At 42.2% G+C, this 21624-nt stretch overlaps 1 protein-coding gene across 1 annotated transcript; it reads right to left on the minus strand.

Annotated features, from left to right (window-relative positions):
• Positions 1 to 265: 265 nt before the first annotated feature.
• On the minus strand, positions 266 to 20314 carry gmps (guanine monophosphate synthase). The gene is made up of 17 exons (XM_022229832.2): positions 20169 to 20314; positions 18614 to 18709; positions 17547 to 17638; positions 16876 to 16990; positions 16193 to 16290; positions 14536 to 14639; positions 13245 to 13438; positions 12565 to 12618; positions 12055 to 12166; positions 10954 to 11166; positions 10013 to 10231; positions 9429 to 9544; positions 8254 to 8379; positions 7685 to 7800; positions 6979 to 7109; positions 5902 to 6074; positions 266 to 5082 (listed from the first exon to the last, which is right to left on the minus strand). Exons 2-17 carry the CDS (start codon positions 18704 to 18706, stop codon positions 4981 to 4983), a joined length of 2058 nt encoding a protein of 685 aa, XP_022085524.2. The 5' UTR covers positions 18707 to 18709; positions 20169 to 20314; the 3' UTR covers positions 266 to 4980.
• Positions 20315 to 21624: the final 1310 nt, after the last annotated feature.

Genomic DNA, 21624 nt, shown 5'->3' on the forward strand with positions numbered 1-21624 from the left:
CCGTTGCCCCTTTTCAAAGTGGGGACTATTGTGAAGCTGGTGATTATGATGCAAATTCGGTCTTTTCATTTCTGGGCTACACACAAAGGCCAATCACCATATATACAAGAGCCAGGGTCTGCCTTCTTTCACCGTGTTCGCTCGAACGCGGGCCGAGAATAATAACTGAAAAGCGGGCTGAGGATCTCAATATTTACGGCGTTTCTAGCCTTTGAATGTCTGAGAATTCAAAACGAATGAAAAAGAGACAACTGCAGACTCCGTCTACCAAACAAAATGTACACTCTTTATTCTGCATTGCTGAGTCATTTCCACACACTCACGATACTCGTCAGGAGTGTGTCTAATTTCTACAGAACAAACACCACAACCAAATTTATAGTTTATGAGGCACGGCACTTAAAAAAATTTCCCATCAAGACTTGGTGTGCCAGAAATTACTGTTGGTGAAGAAAAAAGAGAAATGCCTTCAGCATCAGGTTAGTCTGACGTCCTAAGATATTAATTTATGGAACCTCGATGAAGAGTGGCTCGTCGTGTGAAAAATGTCGTGTAGAATGCCCGGTATAAATTATATCAAGGTTTAGGATCTGGTTGGTAATAAAATCACCAATCCTTATTTCTACGACCCCGGTACTAAACATGTACGGCATCAAGTGCCAAAAATTTGTAAGAATTTCACATTTCCAGCAACATCCTCTCAAAATGACTTCTCAATCCATCAACTGTGTAAAATAAAGACTTCCCAAGTTTCCAAAGGTTATTTTGGACTGATACGTAATTTTTAAAAATTCAGTGAAATATGAATAAGGATTTCTATACCACCAGGCACACCAATAATTGGTGTCTTGCTGAACAAGGTTTTGGAAAGCGAAAACGATAGACTAACGGCTCATTCGTACATGGCATGAAAGACAAATATAAATGGTAAGAATATGCGATGCCATACCAAACATGTACATCACATATACCTTCAAATTCACCTTCCAAGTGTGGCGAATCTCACGATGAATACTCCAGGATGACACCACTCGCATAGACATTGTACCTGAACTACGAAACCTGCCCTTTCAGATCAGGGATTGCTGAGTGCAAACCCTTATAAATTCAAATTTCAGTGTTTTTGTTAGTAGATTAATGAGCAAACAGAAGGCTGGTTTTCCAGTGTTACTGCCGTACAGGCTATCAACATGCAATTAACTGTTTGCGCCAGTTTAGTCATGTGACCTATAGCGGGTATCCCAGAGCAAAGTGTGTTTACCAAAAAGAAACTGACTACATGTACTTCACTGACCGCCGGCTTTACTTTTAGCAAATGACACTTGTGACACACTTTGCTATGGCAGGACGCCATGTTTGATACCCACTGTAGGTCATGTGACTGGGCAGGTGCAATTGGTTAATTGGAAGGTAACAGAGTAAAAAGCAGACCAGTAGCATACATAATACATGTATGCATGAATGTGCGTTCACGATGCGAAGAAACGTTCTACCGCATGCGACACCTCGTCATACGAGCGCGATGCACTGTATTTTTTTTAACTCAACCTTGTGGCACCTTTCCTCGTAGAATTGAGGACAGAACTTTCTCTAAAGATGGGCTGACCTTGATCAACCCTTAATCTCTTCAGTTTTTGAGGTCATAAAAATTATGGACGGGCACCCAACAGTTTATTTGGTGTGGTCGGACACAAAAAAATGTCGAAGCAAAGTCGCCAAATCAAAATCCTTTTGGAATTTTCACTCTGATTTCTATGTGTGCTCGTGACACGTAAACTCGAGAGTGTGTTGTCAAGTTATTATGATTAGTAATCATTTCTGGTAATGACACCAAGTATTCCTCAAAAGTGCCCTAGGCACTGTAGCTCGCAAGCCTGAAGAAACCTGTAGAGAGGAGACATTGAGAAGCAGTTACAGTTTTAGAGGTGGGAGGAAAACCCCAGAGGAATATTCTGGGCAAAACTCAGGAATCAGGTGAGAAATGAAAACCCAATTTGAACCTGGAACCAAAGAGGTGGAAGGCGAGGAAAGAATCCCTACTGCAACTCCACTCCCCTTTGACTTAGGTATATGTCCAATCAAGCGGTTACAATATCACTTCAGCCGCTGTTGTCCCGCCAATTTGGTGGGCTACATTTCACGCACTGTGAGACCTGCTCGTTTTACTAAAAAAAAAAAGCCATTTTTTTTGGTGCTTGTTACATGAAGTACAAATGAAGATACCAAATAATGCCCATGGATATAATTCTAAGGAATCCAAAACTTTTTCAGCTGTTATTGTGTCTCCAAACCCCGTCACCTGTTACCATAACCACTAGTGCAACAACATTCATGTTTAATTACGGCCCCAATAAATTAACAACACGCACAAAAACAAGCAATGGAGGAAAAAATGGTTGGTTGATGCTTTCTCTCACAACTTCCTGAATGGTAGAGAAGTTGTGTGGTAATTGGATGAAACTGGGCGAAGTGGTCTTGCCCGGTTTTAGAACATCCGAATCCATGCAATGTCATGAATATTCTTTAAAAACTACTCTTTCTTCTTCTCAGGCTGAAAAAAAAATTATTCAAAATTTGTCTGAATACGCTCCTGATACCCTCTGTTTGCCCTTTTTTTCTCTTTTGCGTCGGAACATGTTTTATCACAGCACATGTACATTGCACTGCAGCTGAAAGCTAACCTGGGAATGGGGAATTCCCTACACGCTTTTCTCTCCCAAGGGAATTTATTTTCATTTCAGAAAAATATGTACAAATTTTCCCACAGAGGGAAAAGAATTTCATGCCTCTTTACACAACTGGGAAAATGTTGTCGTGCTTTTTTACAAGAGCCAGAAAACGTTTTCAAGCCTTTTCACACGGGTGGGCAAACATTTTCAAACTTTTCACACGGGTGGGCAAACATTTTCAAGCCTTTTCACATGGAGGCAAACATTTTCAAGTTTCCGTTCACAGTGTAACTTTCAGTTGCAATGCACACGCATTGTAGGTCACGTGTGCTACACAGCATTGCTTTGGCCAGCATTTTTTTATAAGTGGGTGCTGAGATTTTTTAAACACAAAGTTTAAAGGACAGAAACAAAAAACAAAAGTATTTTCTACGGTCTCAAGAAACAAATAAGGGTCTTCAAGTCGGAGTGAAGAATAAGAAAAAAAATTTCCAGAAAAAAAAAAAAATGGTATCCCTTACCACTGGAGCTGGCAGCCGAGGACTGGGGACTTTGTGGGACAGCGGAATTAAAAAAGATTTCTTTAAACACTTACTTCAGTAAATTGTTGGTTGGCGGATCCGAGAGTTCTCAAAATAAACATTCCATTTTTTCTTTCCCTTCTGAATCTGAAGATCAGCGAATCCGAGCACCAACTTAGAAATATTTCAAATACCTATCACACGTGCGGCATCCATGTACATGCACTAAACTTGAAATAACACCGACAAAAACTGCGTAACTCCAAAAATTAAAGGTTTAAAGGTGGGGGCAAGAACAGAAGCACTGGACAGAATTTAAACATGGTCACGAGGTCTAAGAATTGTGCAACCTCGTCTCTTTAGCCCCAATCAACTTGTTCACAGCCTGGACAGACATCAATCGTTTGTAAGTACAAGAGCAACGAACAAAAGACCTGCAACCGAGACCCTTCAATGATCACAGGGCTCTACAAAACTGACATCACACCTCGTCCGAACTCGAGCCACAAAGCTACTGTATTCAAAATGAACGGCAACCAAAGTATTACTTTCTCCCTGTTCACCACGTTGCTTGTGATTGGTCCGGTGACTGGTCTCATGTCTGGTCTTGTGATTGTCTCAAATGCAACGAATTGCAAATAAACTTATCAATGTGGGCACACGACAAAGAAGGTTCACAAAGTATCCCTAAGGCTTTCTTGAAAGTACGACATGCAAAAACACGACAAGTCTCCATCAGCAAGTGCTGACCACGTCAACACTCATGCCCTTTCGAGGTCCATGTATGCCTCAATATCTGGGCGATCCAAGTGCGGCACAGGTACGTGTCCACAGCAACAAGTCTGAATGTAAATTTGGATGAAACGCCGTCTATCTTGGGTAAGCACCTTGTGTAGGTTCCTAACGTGGATAAAAGTCAAACACGCAAACAAAACAAGCACAGGAACCCAGTTGTGCAAGCGACCGACGATCACCTTCAAACTGTTTCCAGGAAATCCATCCAATTGCGATTCCCCCAAACAAATTTACGTATATTTGCAACGGAACTAGCTGGTTATTTGATTCCGTCAAGCAATAACGCAGTGGCAACTGCGCTGTTCAAGAAGAAACAGCAATATCATCTTACCCTGCTATTTTTCGCGACGAGTTTCGTCTTTTGCCAGGCTTGTATCAAATTTATCACTGCAATTTCCCTAAAATGTCCCATTCCAAAAAAAACCCCTGGACACCTTGTCCTGAAAGGACAAAGAAAAACTACTGCTACATAACTGTCCTTGTCAATATCAACACTCTAATGAATTTTGAAAAATATGTCTATACGCCACTCTTTCACCGGTTCCGTATTTGTGACTGAATCCCACAAAATGAGTCTTAGGGCCATTTCAATTTGCATTCGAGATTGCAGACTAAATGCTCCGTTTTGAAGTATCACTCAGCCAGTCATCCTAATGCAGATGGACATTACGTGGGTCAAAAAAAATGCTGAGAATTCCTGTTGCTGTATACCATGCAAGATTGTATTAAAAATCTTGAAGTTAACAGTGGCTCAGGCGACTTGTGCATTTTTGGTCGGTCGCTTACATTTTTGCTTCACTTTCATATTTTACACAATTCACAAAGCAAATTGTCCGAATCTAAACAGCAACAAGAAAAGATGGATAAAATCTTACTAGCAGCCAGTAAAGCAGCCAATATGTACTTGCTATCGTACAAAAATAGTCAACTTTCCGAGAAAATCTGAGTAGGACAACCTTCCAATGTGGCAGACAGGCTTGGACGATATCGCGGCATCATTCCCATTCCGTTGTTCCTGGCGGCTTGGCCGTCAGGTCGTACATGACCCTGGATATGCCAGGCACTGTCAGAATACTCTCCACTAGTCTGCCAACAGCCTACAAAGATGAAGCCAGAAAAAACGACCAACGCCAGAGGTAAGTGACTACTCTTAACTATATCGTCAGATACTAACATACCAGTGTTGTAGTCGAACTCATGGCGCGCTCCTGTAAGTCCATTACGAGCCAGTCTCCTGCCATGTGGCAAGCTGTTCAAATGAACTGTGACAAAAGCATTCCTTTGCCATTGTTCGCCCCCTTACTCATATGCAGCAAGGTATGAGACGCAGAGAGCCCCCCGTGCTTTGTGTTGGTCATTGTCTCGCGGGAATCTGGGGAATTCCTTTCAGACATCTTGGGGGGATGTGTTAAGTAACAATAGTCTGGAATGTGTATAGGGATTGGACATGTTGGGGGGTACCCCTCGGTCTCATTTCTGGCTGGGTATACCGTTACTTCTGACTGGTCTTGTGACTGGACTCGTGGTGGACGACAGCAATGACTCTGTGAAATACCTCAACTTTATCCTTAAAGAGCACCTCTAAGGAAAACGTAGATTGCATCATTCTCAGAAAACGAGGCGAACCCTCGCCCTGCCTCGTAGTGGATAAACCTGTGTACATGCCAAACAATGGCTACATGCATTATTTGACATGCGCAGGGTTTATCCACAATGAAAATAGGGCAAGGGTTCTCCTCGTTCTCTCTGTTTTCTCTGAATGATGCAATGTACATTCAGAATTCTTATCTGGACATGAACAGGAAAAAAAGGCGTTTTAGCTTGTTAGAGTTAAGTTCTGAAGACAAATGACACTGCGTTCGATTTGGATGCTTTCATATGTATTTGAACAGATAAAAGCAATTATTCAAAATTACCTCTTCGGGAAGGTGTTTGCCCGGCTGGGCCGGTATTCCCGTCATGAAGTCGTTGGTGATGAACGTGCGTATGACCACGCTGCGTTGGCAAGAGGGCTGGTGCATTGTGGGATCCCGGTCGAAGTGGAGCGGCACTAGAACGACGGGCATCTGGCTGATCTTGTTATAATAACCTGGAAGACCGGTGTGATCAGAAGGGATTGAAAATCAATCACAAAGTTGATCACTTACAGAAATACTGCAAGCCAGAGCTGCTGATTTCATATGATTTCGTCGCTGGTCCCAGGAAGTGACCCATACCAATTACAAACTTGAGATTTTAGTACCGTCTGGTCTCTCTTTCACCAACAAAAAAAAATTAGAAGGAAAAAATTAAAAAGCCGCAACATTGTGAACCAGCATTTGGCTTATTTTTCTCATAACATAATTTGCCGCTAGTTCAACTTAAAATTTATTTTTTTCCATTGACAGGTTGGGCTTAGAAGTGCAAATTATTCTAGTTTTTTAATTACCCTGTGAATTTCATGTTATAAGCAGCTGTTGTGGAGAGTGACACTTTTATTTTATACAAATGCAAATGGCAAGAAGGCAATATCAACCAGACAATTTTCTAAATAATAATTCCATACAGGTGTTGTCTACATTCGACTTCAAAACTTTAATAATCTGACTGTATTTATTATGCCTCATTAAGCATGGAACAAAGCAGATGGTGGAGCACAATTAATCTCCAGAACATTTCAAAACTAGCTTTCAAATCTACTTTACATTTCGACACTTGTTTTGACGTCTGCTGGTAAATGCACGTTCGAAAGGAAGACAAACATTGGACTGAATCTTTGACTGCAGAATCCTGCAATCACTCCCACTGAAATCCTATGAAATCCTATGAAATCCTATCATTCCTATGAAACACGCTGTTTCAAGAAAGTGACTAATTTCATTCGGTTGAATGAAAAATATTTCACAAATGAAAAAAACAAACCAGGATTGACATTCGGAACATGTCCTTGCAAAACAGAGGGGGGGGTCACTTTAAACCAACAAATTGCAGGTATGAATGAGCACAAGATTTACCGCTTCTCATGAGCTCCGACTGTGCAAGGTGGTCGGCCTGTCTGAGCGTGCCCAGAACACCCGGCGTGAGGAAGGTAGGGGTGATATCGGTAATGGTCTCCTTCACAGGATCGCCGAATATGTAAACGACCCTTGGAACAATTTGGGGAAAGAAAATTCATGTGAACTGCACAACTACGTGAGAATTGAAACCTTTGCACGGTGTGTATGCAGGAGAGCAAAAAGTGACTGCATGATAATCGCTCCTTTGGAAACTTGCGGTTAACAAGTATAACATCTGGTTCTTTTCAATGTACCACCTGATCCCCACAGAAGGGGTTTTTTAAATGGTTATCAGGTCAACTGCAAGGTGCCTTCCACTGTTCTGGTAAAATACTACTTAGTCCGTAAAAATACGTAACTCCGGAAAAATATTCTGGCATTTGACAGACTTCACAGGTAGCTTTAAACTCTCAGAGGTGAACTGAAATCACTCAGATATTAATCAAAACCGACAAATAAATCAACTAATACAACCGAGTCCAAAATGGTAACAAAAAAAATAACACTATTACATCAGAAAATTGAAGTGAATAATCTTAACGACCTAAACTGTTTTTTAAATTAATGTTGCTTTTAATAATCTTGTGTAGAACTGTACACTTGACCAAACTGTCCTCAGGCAAAAAAAAAAAAAGTTTATCATGTCACATGACTGAGTTCTCACCTGTTGATATTGTGACACAGTTTAGGGATCATCTTGGCAAGCACTAACAGCTTCTCCCAGTCCGGATCGGAATGGCAGCTGATCCCTGCAACATAGCTGTACGTCCGGCCATCGCCCTGTGTAAGTAACAACACACACAAAGATTGAACATGTGAATGTGTGAAGATACCGAAGCAATGGAAGAGACAATCTGATATTTCTAGGATATGTTGTTTTATTCACGTCTATTTTTCATAGGTTTGGCGGAAGAAATCACAAACGGAAAAACACTGTTACACGTCAGCAAATAAACCGGAAATTTCAATTTTTCAGCGTTCTTCAAGAGAGAGAGTTCTCTGTAACGTATATAGGACCTAAGACTATCTCATAAATCAAAGCTAACAAAAAAGCAGCAAACCCACATCTGGGAACGTTCGTTATCCTATCGATTTCTGAACTGGAACAGCAAATGGGGGCAAACGTTTTCAAAACGGCCGACTTTTTCAAACTGGATTCCTTAAAAGTGGATGACTTCTTAAGGAGATGCACGGCTACAGATGCGCCACACTTGCTACTGTGGCCATACATACCTGGACGCCGACCGACTTGATGGGTAGCAAGGTGGCAAAGTACTGATCGGCTGAAGTGACTGAGGTCAGCAGCGTTTGCTCTTCTTCTGTCATGGATGATGTGACGCGACCCATCAACGCGTGGGGCTAGGTGTAAACCGTACAGCATGAAACAAAAACTCAAGTATGTACTTTCTGAAAATGTTCCGAACTTCAAAGCTGCGCAACTATCTATTTTCGGACTTCAGGTGCGTTGCAAAAAGTTTATCCTGCAAGCTGCGTGCACATGTTAATTACGCTAGTTCCCCTGAACAAAAAGATACTGTTAATGTCAGACACTTGATTATAACGGGGCAGTTAAAAGGAACAGGTAACGAGAAAAAAGTTTCACAGAAAGAAATGTGAGATTTGTAAATTACAATATTCATCTTTCTGTCTCTGACAGTGGAAATTAACCACTTGCTGCCGGTTGTGTAATTTGAAGTTGCATGACATAAAACTGGGAGATTTTCAAGATTTTCCGTTTTCAAAATTCTTCAAAAAATCATAACTTCATTTACTGGACGTTTACACCCACACGAATGACTGTCTGGTGGCTACTCTAATCTGACAGACAACATCTATTGACGCCTGAGTATTTCAGCCAGGCCTGCCACCTTGTAAAAGAGCCCAGATTGTGCGGTGTTACTTAAGTTTCTTTTGTTCCCGAAATTGGCACAGTGCACGGCTGGCGTCTTTTCAACAGGGGCCAGATTAGCATGCAGCGGTATTGTATTGCTCATCACTGGAACGTTGGAGCGCTTTTGTCCCCGGTGGTAATCCGCTCGCGTTGAATGCCACAAACAGTGGTATAATCTTTCAAAACAATGACAGATTTCTTCCGCTATTGACAACTGAAAAAGGGTTAGCTATTCCCAGCAACTTGGTCTTTTGTTCCGAGTATGGTCTTTTGTTATAAGACCCAGCTCTTTTGTCTGGTTTCGGGCTCCCCGGTTTCATATATAAAGCCTATGTGCCCGAAACCAGGCTCCCCGGCAGCATATAGTTATTAAAGCAGTACGCAGCAAAGTTGTTCACTGTGGAGTCAACTTTCAGGGATCCGTCTCACCTGAAATTAAAACATCTCCGAGAAAATCCCACAAGATATTTTTAATCTGTGCAGGCAAGAGAACAAAACATTTCAAAATTTGGCCAACCTTTTTGACTGCGGTGTTGTAGTTTACCAGAATCTGCAGGATGGAATTTGTCTCTAAGAAGTCCTTGCCCATAAAAGCTTCCTCGGCGCAGATGACTCGGATTGCCAATCCTGGTCCTGCACGTGCATAAAAAAAACGCGACCAACAATTTTTAAGAAAGAAACTTGCCGTATCTTATCAGCATGCACCTTGAACCAAAAATATGTGGCAGAGCAGTGAAATACTTAAATACTTGATTTCATGAAAAGCTGCTTAAAAGTGTAACCTTATAATTACATTTAACATCTTGGACAGGGGCAATCGCAGCTTTTCTGATGGCTGTTCCTTTGCAAAATCAGAACAGTCATTAAACAGCTCTTAAATTAGCTCAGCCGTCCATTTTGGAAAAGTTTTTATCCTTCATCGGAACAGGCAAAACATCTAAAAGTTCGCTCACAGCCAAACAAGCTTTTCATACCTGCCCCCCAAAAACTTTATGTTTGTTGTAAAAACCTTGTCGCATGAGCATCGATGAGCTGGTTGAAGATTAACGAGGTGCGTAACGTTTGGACGTAACTGCTTTGTTTCAAGTAGCATATGTATACCTGGGAAGGGATGGCGCTGGACGATCTCTAGAGGGAGCCCCAGCTCCCTGCCCAGCGCGCGCACCTCGTCCTTGTGGAAGTCCTTGAGCGGTTCCACCACTCGGCCGTCCCGCCGAAGTTGGCGCACGAGCTCCGTGTCGTTGTGGTGGGTCTTGATCGCGTCGGCTTTGTTGCTCGCGAGGTGAGAGGCACTTTCGATAAGATCCGGTCGCAGTGTTCCTGGGAAACAACCAATCAAATCTTACAGTTTTGAGAAAATGCAGATTTGCTGAACTTCCAAAACATGTGAATTCCTTTGATAACTTGTTCACATCGAAGAAAGACAGATTTGTCCGTGAATACCCACTGAGGTATTTTGTCACATTGACCTGGGTCATTTCACTTTCCTCGATGACAGCAACCAGATTGGCAATTAATGTTGAACAAAAGTGTCTCAGCACGTTTCAGAAAGTTACATCTGAGACCTAAGCCTTGAGAAGGACCTGCAGGCACCCTGGCTCAAGCACTTGGAGGTGAAAATGTTAATGCCTAATATTTGTTTAGTTCTGGTCAACCACGGCTGATTGTTTTGACGGACATTTTGACAAATGAAAGTCGATTGCGGTTCAGTTTGCTGCCAAAATGAAACAGGACCAGAACCGCATATCAGAAAGCACTAGGCGTGTGGCACAATGGCCTGCCCAAATATGGAAATACTCCTGAAAGCTTAATGTACTGATTGCCCTCATTGGAGGAGTGAGTGACCCCGTTACCATGCCAACGACCATCCTTGAACGATGACCAGAACTGCCTAATTACTGTGATTGCTTAATACAGGGATGAGACTTGAGCAATTGTGAAATTTCAGTGTTTAACCTCAACGTGAGCCAATCTCAAATCACTCCCAGTGGGCACAACGGTTTAAAACCCCATTTTTCTGGATGATACTCTCGTTGCCTCACCCTGAGCTAGAATCGTGTCCTCTGGTTTCAGGTTTAACTCCACGCAGACCTCTTCGGCGACCCTCATGAATGTGTCGCCGATGATCTTGCGCTTGTCTTCAGGTTGGACGGTGGTGTTCAACATCTTGGTCTGTCTCTTCGGTGACTTGGGGTCGTTCCTCTTGGACTGCACAGTCGTTGTCCCACAATAGAAAGACTGCGAAGCATTCACGACTATAGGACAAAAATGCAAATGAAGCGGTGTAAATACTCAAATTGAGAACCCATGAGTAGTTAAATTCAACTCAATCAAACAGACATTTATTTTGAACTCTCCACAAAACCAGTACAAAGTGGAACATTATGAAGTCCAACACAAAGAAATTTAAGCAAACAATGCCGGTAAGTATCACCTGAAACAAAATAATACATTGAAAGTGGTTAATTGAGGTTAATAGGGAAATTAAAGAGAGTAACACAAACAGAAGCGTTAAACACAAGCCAGGGCTTGCAGGGGGAACAGCTGTGACAAACACCAAGCCATCACCCAAAAAAAGGCAGACACAAAAATGGCAAACAAAAATCAGTGACGCACCATCTGTACATTTCTTTGGTCCACTTCTTAAAACATCTTTTAAAATCTCTTTAATGGAATTTCAGTTTTGCATCACAGGAATGTTAACTCTGGTGTGAGAATTTCATCTCATGGAAATGTTTGGATTGGTATCCACTGCTCATTTTACTCCAACCAGCAAGCCCACCCCGGCAAGCTCGGCGGTCGAGTGGTAGGATGAGTAAGCAGGAGGTCTTGGGTTCGAGTCCCACCTATGTATGCTTGTGGTTTTTCTCCCCAGATCTTGTGCATCACTGAGTAAACAAGTTTTTATAAATGTTAAAAAATGCACGCACTACTAGTTTATTTAAAACCTGCTCCAGTGACAATGAAACACCACCAAAACACATCCAAGAAAATACAACCACATAGCCAGATTTCATTTTCAAGAATAACCACCAACTGGAAATGAAGCACTGGATCTCAAACCACTCCATACCTAACTAACCATTTTGAGTGATATGACTAACACGATTAAAAAGATCTGGCGTATTGGGCAACATGCATACCTTTTAGGTGAAGGCCAATCCTTTCCAATGACTCCTGTACACACTGGCTCTCCTGTTTACGCATGAACCCGTTATCGATGTGTACAGCTAGCACCTGATCCTCATTGAGTGCCTAGACATAAACACAATGAGTCTGGTCAAATCATCAGTACTGACAGCGTTGTAGTGAAGTGTTTTAATGAGTGTGAGTACGAGTGCTTCCTCACGAGTATGAGTTCTTCACAAGCATGAGTACCTCACGAGTGCTTGAGTAGTATGAATGAGTACATACCCATGGGTTTGAGTATTTACCCATGAGTGTGACTACATAGAATTTTTTCATGCGAGTATGAGTACATTTTCATGAGTAGGAGTACTAGTGCTTAAAAATGTATTCAAGTACAACACTGAAACTTCTTCATGAAAATATAATTTTTTTAAAACTCAACGTTGCCTGTCAGAATTCATCAATTCAGTAATTTTTAAAATTGTTTTTATGATTATTTCTGCATCATAGAGACATTCATTCACCTTTGACAGTAATGCAGCACAGACTGTAGAATCCACGCCCCCACTAACCAAGACCTAGAATTCCAAAGGTATAAACAAGAACAGTTGAGGCTACATGGAATCCAACGAACCAAAACATCGGGCCAAAAGGGATTACAGAGTTAAGACTGGATCCTTCATACAGGGAGCAGGGTTTCATAACTTTTGAAGCAAAATATGGGATGGAGAGAACCCCCCCCCGCCTTTGTGTTGGTCATTGCTTGATCGGAATCTCAGGAATTCTTCACAGACTTCTAGGGGGGATGTGTTAGGTAATAATAGTCTAGAGTGTGTATAGGGATTGGACAGGTAAGGGGGGTACCCCTCCGTCCCATATCTTGCCTGGTATACTTCATAACTTTTGAATGAATGCAAAACGTTTGCACTGCAATTGGGCGTTTTGCAGACTAAAAATCCTACACGGGTTGCGAAACACTGGGAATTTTCAGACCTTTTCCACACTTCTGAACTGGCTGTGAACCAATTCTGCCCCACGGTTCTCGTTTGATCGGGAGAATAATGTCACACAGGTGTAACTGAAGTTGCAAAAGCCTGAAAACAGACGGGAGATTCTGGTTGCGGTCGCGAACACTCGCTCAAGGTCAACCCCAGGTCAACCCAAATTTGCTGTCAACAATTTAGCTCGACAAACTGAACTTTACCAGAACTTTACTGGAGCCAACTTTCTCTTGAATCTCTTTGATGCAGGCCTCCTGTCGGTTGCTTATGGTGTACGTCCCTGTCAGGCTGGCCACGCGATACAGGAAGTTATGCAACATGTCCTTGCCGTGCTCGGTCAGGTCCACTTCTGGGTGAAACTGCACGCCGTAGAGTCTTTTGTCCTCGTTTGCAATAGCTGTGTAAATGTAAGTGAAGGAAGAAACAGAACCCAATCGTCCTTGGATCACTCCTCCACAAACTGAACAGGAAATGCAAATTATGTTCGAGTGTGATTTGCATTTTTAACATCTTGGAAAAATCTCAGTTTTTTTTCTTGAAAGCACCGTCATCTATAGAGGATATAGCACAGCGGCCATCTTCCCGGTCTTGTTCCACAGCGCTACGCAAGAGTAGACCTTTTGTGCATATCCCCCATAACAAGAGCACTGACCAGGAAGATGGCTACTTGCATAACTTCTGAAGATGAATCTGAGTATGTTGCATTGGCACCGTGATGGCACAAGCATTCTTAAACCCGAAGTCTGCATGCCTTTTGGTATATTACAAAACCTTATTTGTTGAAATGGTGTTCACTGCGCACAGACCAGCTGGGCAAATGGCAAGCATGGTGTCGCCGTGGTAACAGCTTCAAAAGTTTTTCCATCAATTGGTTCAGGAGAACAGTTGACGTGCTTTCCTGCTTTCCCAAACCCATTATAATAAGTGAAAGATAGGCACCTGGCCGGTCTTCAACGAACAGCCGAATAAACAGCCAGTCGAAGTCGGAAGGCCAAAACAAGTCAAACACATCATCCGCCCCGAGCGGAAGTGCACCCCCAATCGGCGAAAAGAAAGACAGGTGGTTACAAGCGGGTTCTTGCACACACTCTGCGTGTACGCAAAGACCATACATGCCAGAATAAATTAGTTCCGCGTACTCTGCGTGCTCCGCGTCAAACCCGCATATACTTGCGCGCCTCCAGATGCGCCTATGCGGTGACTACCAAAAAAAAAAAAAACACCCTCTTTTGTTCTGCTTGGAGCGGATAACTTTTCAGGGACAATTTCTACTTAGGTTATGGAATGTACCTCTCGGGAGTACTTGTAAGCAATCTGCTTATATGGAGATTGACAAGCACATGGCTTGTACTGTGTGAGGTGGTGCAGTATTGGATGAGCAAGTGCCGTGTGAATTCAGCACTCTTTAAATGCGGACTTATTGGAAATATTGTTCGTGGATTTAGCACAACACTAGAATAGTGCTTACAACCACAGTGCTTAATCACAGCGTACCTGCAATGATCTTTCCCGACGAAGCTGCCACCATGAAACCATCCGCCACTTTGTTCAAACTATCTCCGTGAGTCAGTAGTACTGTCTGTTCTTTTGCCAGACCCCTGACCAACGGAAAATCAAAGATACGTCACTGTTCAATCACAGGCACACACAGGCTATTTATATGGGTATTTATATTATTATATTTATATATGGGTGTTTCACGATAGTGTACCTCTAAGAGTTTGCAACACTTTGGCCAACCACAGTGCGTAAAATTTGTCGACCCAATGCGTGTTTGAAAAGGGTTGACAAATTTCGAGCGTTGTGATTGACCAACGCATTGCAAACTCTTGGAGGCGCACTATTATGAATTGCCCGTATTCCAGAAATTCGGGGTCCATTTTTTTTTCGTGTCCCTGTTACTTCTGATATATGACTTTGTAAGTTCAGGACACATTTTCTAATTTCCAAGAGTGATGAATTAATGCAAATTACCTGCCAAACAAGTTGTAATAGTCGAAATCAATTCTGGTGACATTTCCATGTCAAATAACAAAGGTCAGATGTAACAGGGACACAAAAATGTCACCCTTTTGGACCCCTGATTTCTGGAATTACCCATAATGGGCTATTGATTTATAATAGGGTCATTCTATAAATTCATCACTCTCAGAAATTAGGGCATATGTTCCGAATAGCAAAATCATATGTCAGATGTGACAGGGACACGAAAAAACCTGGTCCCCTAATCTATAGAATGACCCAATAATACTAATATACATTTACATGTACGTTCTTTATACGCTGTATATACATTTTGGCCATTGATTACAGACTAGCCACTTCCTGCCGGGGATTCCGGTACCGGACACGTATGCTTTATATGCGTGGCCGGGGTCTCCGAACCCGGACAAAGGGAACTGGGCCTTGTAACAAAAGACCGTACTCTGAACAAAAGACCAGGCTGCTGGGCATTACCAACATTTTTTCACTCTCAAAATTCGAGATAATCCTGCCTTGTTTTGAAACAGTATACCACTGTTTGGGGCATTTAGAGTGAGCGGATTACCACCGGGGACAAAAGCGCCCCACCATCGCAGCGATGAGCCACACAGTACCGCTACACGCTAATCTGGCCTCTATTGAAAAGAGGTCAGCAGTGCACTGTGCCAGGTTCATGAACAAAAGAAAGTTAACACCGCAAAATCTGGGTTCTTTTTACAAGGCTGCAGGCCTGGCTGAAATACTCGGGTGTCAATAGATTTTGTCTGTCAGGCTAGAGTAGAACCAGACAGTCCTTCGTGTGGGTGTAAGTGTCCAGTAAATGAAGACAGGAATTTTTAAAGAATTTTGAAAACAGAAAAAAAATGATAATTATCCCGCCCCAGCATCATCAACCTTGATAACTGCAACCGGCGCCAAATGGTCAACTGAGTTACAAACTCATTCTCTGAACACGAACCTTTTCAAATTTGGAATAGAGCTGAATTCGTGTCCTCCCTACTGGATTTTGTGTACCCCATAAAAACTTGCTACCTTGAAGCTACGTTGAGATTTTGGGAAAATGAGATGCGACTCTGATCTGCCAAAAACAGAAATGTGCAAGTTGTGCATGAAGTTTTACTCCCTCGGAAGAAAGCACTGCTGTATGTTGCCTGCTTGTCTGTCATACCTGAATAATGTAACATCCGTGTTGGCAGTGATGGTAAACTGCCCGTCTTCTCGGACAGACTTCTTCTGCACGCTACCGCCAAACTCTTTGTTCATCATCTGTAAATATTTTAAAACGGTGTTGATATATGCTCCGGCATTGTACATTGTATGTGTCCCATTGACCCAGATTTTCAATTTTTGTTGTGATATTGTAAAGGTTTTCGATGGTTTTTTTATTTCTATGCAAATGCACATTTGCATATGTGTTTAAGCAACAGTTTAAAGTCATCTGAGGAAGAAACTTCAGTACTAAAATTTGCCACAATTTTCGACATTTTGCTGCCGTAAACTTTATTCACTTCGGTGGTTCACTGTTTCAGTCCACGACTGCAGGCACGTGAGCAAAGTTCTCTCGCAAACAATTTAATGAGCCAATTTTGGGATTCCAATTTGCAAGGAAAGCCGCCCCAAATAAACAGTGCCCTCCCGTAATGACATCACAGCAACATCGTCCTCATTTGGCAGGAAAGGCACAGAAGATTTTGAATATTTTAAAGTAAACCGCACTTTTCAATGAAAGAAAACCAAACACAAGCCAGATTGCGTTCTCACATTAAAAGCAAAGAGAAAGTTGAACAAACGAGTTCCCTAAACCTGTGAAATCCACAGCGTGAATTCTTTAACAAATGCTCCACATCTTACCTGCATGCCGTAGCATATACCAAGTACTGGAAGACCGCAGTGGAAGATGGCTGAATCATAGATGGGTGCATCGGCGGCATAGACGCTGTTAGGTCCGCCGGAGATTATGATACCTCTGTAAGCAGGAATAAATGCACTCGAGTCCTCACATGAACATTACAGGGTCTACATATTTTCAATTTTCGTCTTGTTATTCAAAGAAATTTGAAGTACTTCTGATTTTGTTAATTATTTATGTTGATAAATTTCAATATTCATGAGCAAATCTGTGATGTCATTTCCAGGAAGAAAACCTCAACGTTTGCATTGATTTGTGCACAATAAACTGGAATTTTTTTTTTAAGTTTTCCTGTTTTAAATTTCCTGTTCTTTGTTGGTTCATCGCTGTGTGAGTGCATGGCAATCAGCCAGTCAGCGACGCTTTCTCAAATATTTACAGAGAAAGAATTTTGGGTTCCCAGTTTGAACAGAGACACTGTTTAAACTGAACAGCACTCGACATGAACTGTCGCCCGTGTACACGCAAGCCATGTGACAGCTCACAATACATGCATATTTCGCTTGAAAAATAAATTTAGCAACTGTCACCTGATAGTGATCAGACCAATCAGAATGTGCCTCTCAATCATGAATATGTATGAGATAAGGTGACAAGCACCGCCTGGCCTTACCTATAGCCCTTTTCTTTGAGAATATAGGCTGGCGTGTCCAGTGGGAGAATGTCGGTGTCGACCGACAACTCCCTCACCTTGCGGTCAATCACCTGTGATTAGAACAAAAGAATGATTGACCAGTTGATCCCGACGCAGTTCACGTGCTCTGATCTATTAGTTACTCTGTAAACACAGGAAATGCAAGTCAGAGAAGCAAGACTGTTCTGTTGTGATTTGTGCATTTCCTGCAAAAATCAGGCAAATTTTTTCCCTTGCTTGATATTCTCAATAAGCCTTTTGCGAGTTAAATTTGAATAAAATCTGGTACACTGAGTTCTTTAAATTCATGTGAACATAAAGATTGCAATTCTCCATACTAAAGCCACTGTTGCTATACCTCGTGATTCGGGGCAAGCTTTTGCTTAGTTACATAAGAGATGCCTTGCACCAATACACTGTTACCAATGGATAAGAAGGGCACAAAGGAACCAGTCCATTCCAGAGAAGTGGTCGCTATGCAAAAGCTTGCCCCGAATCACGAGGTATAGCAACAGTGTCTTTAGTCGGGGGAATTCAAACTGTTATGTTTCTATGCAATCAGATAACATAGGATACCAGATTTTATTCAAGTTTAACTCGCAAGTGGCTTATTGCAAATACATGTACCTTTGAGAAGAGTTCCACTTACGGACACCGCTTCACACCCACAGCACGAAACCCTATGAGACTGATCTGAAAAGTTCCAAGTGTTCTCTCAGTAAATGACTTGGGTTCTCTCTCCTAAATTGAACTTTTCTGGACATGTTTTTGCTTTCTGATGGCTAACAGGCCACAGTATGGAATAATCACTGGCGTCCGTAGGTGGAACTCTTCCCATAACTTTGAAGTTGGAGATGTTTGAGGTTGGCCATTTTCTTCCATCTGAAAGGAAATTTTTATTTTCACAAGGCGAGATTTCAATTACTTAACTGGAAAACTGTAGCTAACTAACCAATGCATTGACTGATTGATCAAGTGACCCTATAACAGGCTTTCTTGAAGGCTTACTTGACTGAAATCAACTTAACGGAGGATTGGATACTTGCCTTTCCATACTGCGCTCCGGCGTCCAATATGGCAATCTTCTCAGCAGCTGATGAAACGAGGTCATCGTTGGTGTGATCTGCGTTTCCGTTCATAACCTGAGAAGACCGAGAATCAAACAAAGGATTAACTGACAAATAGTTATGTCTACCCAACCAACATGTAGACAATCATGGGGACTGCTCTTATTTGGAGAAAAATATTAAAGATAAACAATAAAACGAAGTGGTTATTTTTATGGTACCACAACGCGACTTTGAAATTCTATAGTTACGGTCGTGCATAATTATCATTGGTAATCTATATAAAGTTGTAATTTCCTGATGCCACTGTGGAGCTGAAACAGCACAGTTAGTACGTAGACCACTGTGTGATGTGCACATGCTAAGTTCGATCCCAACTCCCGTCGGAATTTTTTCCCTTGTTTTTTCCTTCATCGTTTTCTTTATTTTCTCAATCAGATCACAAGTTTACTTTCCATAGAAGTTTCCTTTTCCTTTTTGATCAATTTATACCCCTGGAGGACAGAAACCTGTCTGAACACACTTAACGATATACCCAGCAAGAAATGAGACCGAGGCGTACCCTCCTACATGTCCAATCCCGATACACATTCCAGACTACTGTTACTTAACACATCCCCCCAAGATGTCTGAAAGGAATTCCCCAGATTCCTGAGAGACAATGACCAACACAAAGCAGGGGGGGTTCTCTCCGTCTCATACCTTGCTGCATATGCGTAACAATACTAGCTACTGCGAATATAAAAACCTACTGCATGGTGTCAACCACAGGACCTTGGTTTTTTATAATACAGCATGTACAGGAATACAGTATTTTATTTTAAGATTAGTGTTTTAATAATTAATGCGGACATTTTAGGCCTAACGCCATCTGATAATGGAACTCGTGATGACATTCAAAAGATGCATGCTTTTTGAGAAATGGCTTCCAAATCCCAAGATGCAGCTGTCTCTTGACAAACCAGATAACGTACCAGCCATCATTGTCTAGAAAATGGCAATGACTGGTTAGACTAGTGACAACCAACATGTCCTAAAAAGCCGAAGCCTAGAATTTTTCAGACCAGTCTCGTTACTGGGTTTATGGGGGTGTCAACAATCAAGTGATATCCAGCACAGCCCCTTCATCCAAGACTCCAAGTTGATTAATAAGCATGATATTGAGTTTCAATGTGTTTTGTGGTAACATTTTGGCTTTAGTATCCTTAGCCCAGGTTGGACGCCAGTCTTCCTCGTAACGTAGTACGGTCAGGGGGGTCTACCTGGGCTAGCGATAGCTTATCCCAATAACAACCGTATAGGGCCTACTTGTACATGTATGATGTACACTGCCTCAGGTTGATTTACGGTCGCTCCTGCCCCGACAGGCACCCCGACTACACAGTACGTGTAAGGTAGAGCCTTTGAAGTATGATTGGTCACCAGGCTTAAGTCACTGAGCTAAATGTGGCCGGAAGAAAACCTCTTTGAGCGAATGGTTTTATTCCCCCATGGTCTGACACAAACGGCACGGGAATAAAGATAGAACACTCACCTAATTTATCTGTTTGCTGTTTCACTACTGTAAAATGTGAATTGCTAGTCTAGACCCACAATTCTAAAGAAAACCGCACGATGGTACATGTAATGTTGCCGGTTGCCGCCAGTCGATTCACAGTCTGGCTGGCCGCGTGACGTACATTATTATGTACGTACACATTTGGAGCGCAACTAGTGAAAGCGATAATAATGAATATGCATATTTGACGTACAGGGTTATGAATAGTTAACTACAACCCGCTTTTCTCAGCGGCGCAAATCGTAAAAGCGTCACTACAATGAGTGTGCACAGGCAGCGTTTCAGGTTGAACTTGAAAGCTAAGTAAAACGGTTGCTCACCACACAGGAGTCGCTCTCAGAGTGGCTTACAATTATGGCGAATGACGAGCCGTGGCAATTAGTTAATCATAGTCTGCATGCACATGGAGGAAATTCCCTCACCATGGCGTGCAGTACATGTAGTACTGCAGTAACGCTCGTGGACAGGTGACACGCTCGCGTTATACATGTGCACCATGCCAATGTGTTTTGTGAAGTTTGCCAAATGCTCTTGCAAGCAAAGCTATACAATCTTTGCTCGCAAGTGCGCTAATGTCACGGTGTGATGTGAGTGTGCTTCCTGGCAGATATACATGTACATGTACATGTACAATGTCTTTCTCTATAATGTCTGTCGCTGTATGGGCGACCGCTGCATGCAGTTCAACTGCGCTTCAAAAGCACTCAGACGCTGTTGAGGTTTCACCGAATCGTATAATGATGTTTAAAAAGCTAATTCGAATTGGCGTTTCAATGTTGCTAGCTTGTGGACGATTCGCGATTGGCCAGCACCTAACAACACTTATCCAGGAGCCAAATATTCACATCTTGTGACAACATACATATTCATTTTCACTCCAGTTGACACCGCCCATGAATGGGGGAAGTGAATTAATATTGTACAATTATGGGAAAGGTCATTTGTTACTAACTATTAGAGGTAAAATAATAAAATGACGTGTGTTGGGGAAAAGGCATAAAATTTTGCAGGCATAGGCGTCACGAAGAGAGAAGGGGGCAACGGTCCGGTGGGGCCCCTCTTGATTCCTCAGAAAAAAACAATCGAAACATATTGTTTTAAATACCTCAGACTTCTTTCCTTAAGTTCAAACCTTTGCGATCTATCAGTTAACCAGTAATGTTTGACTGCCCCCCCCCCAATAAAACTTTGTGACCCCCATGCACAGTTGCATGACCCCAGGATGCAACATAAACGCCACTGAGCACGCACAGCGTTATACTCGCCACGCCCCTTAAACGCCCCCGTCACGGTTGTTTTCAGACTGACGGCGATTCCTGGTTGTATTGTGCCACGAGTTTCCCTATCGTCATGACATACTAAATATCAAAAATAACGACATCCACAGCTATTATAAATGCCTTTTTCTCGGAATACAGTCGAGTGATTTACA

This window comes from Acanthaster planci, linkage group LG16 (assembly GCF_054643075.1).
Source record: "Acanthaster planci isolate LZ-2023a linkage group LG16, COTS_SCS, whole genome shotgun sequence".
Taxonomy (NCBI): domain Eukaryota; kingdom Metazoa; phylum Echinodermata; class Asteroidea; order Valvatida; family Acanthasteridae; genus Acanthaster; species Acanthaster planci.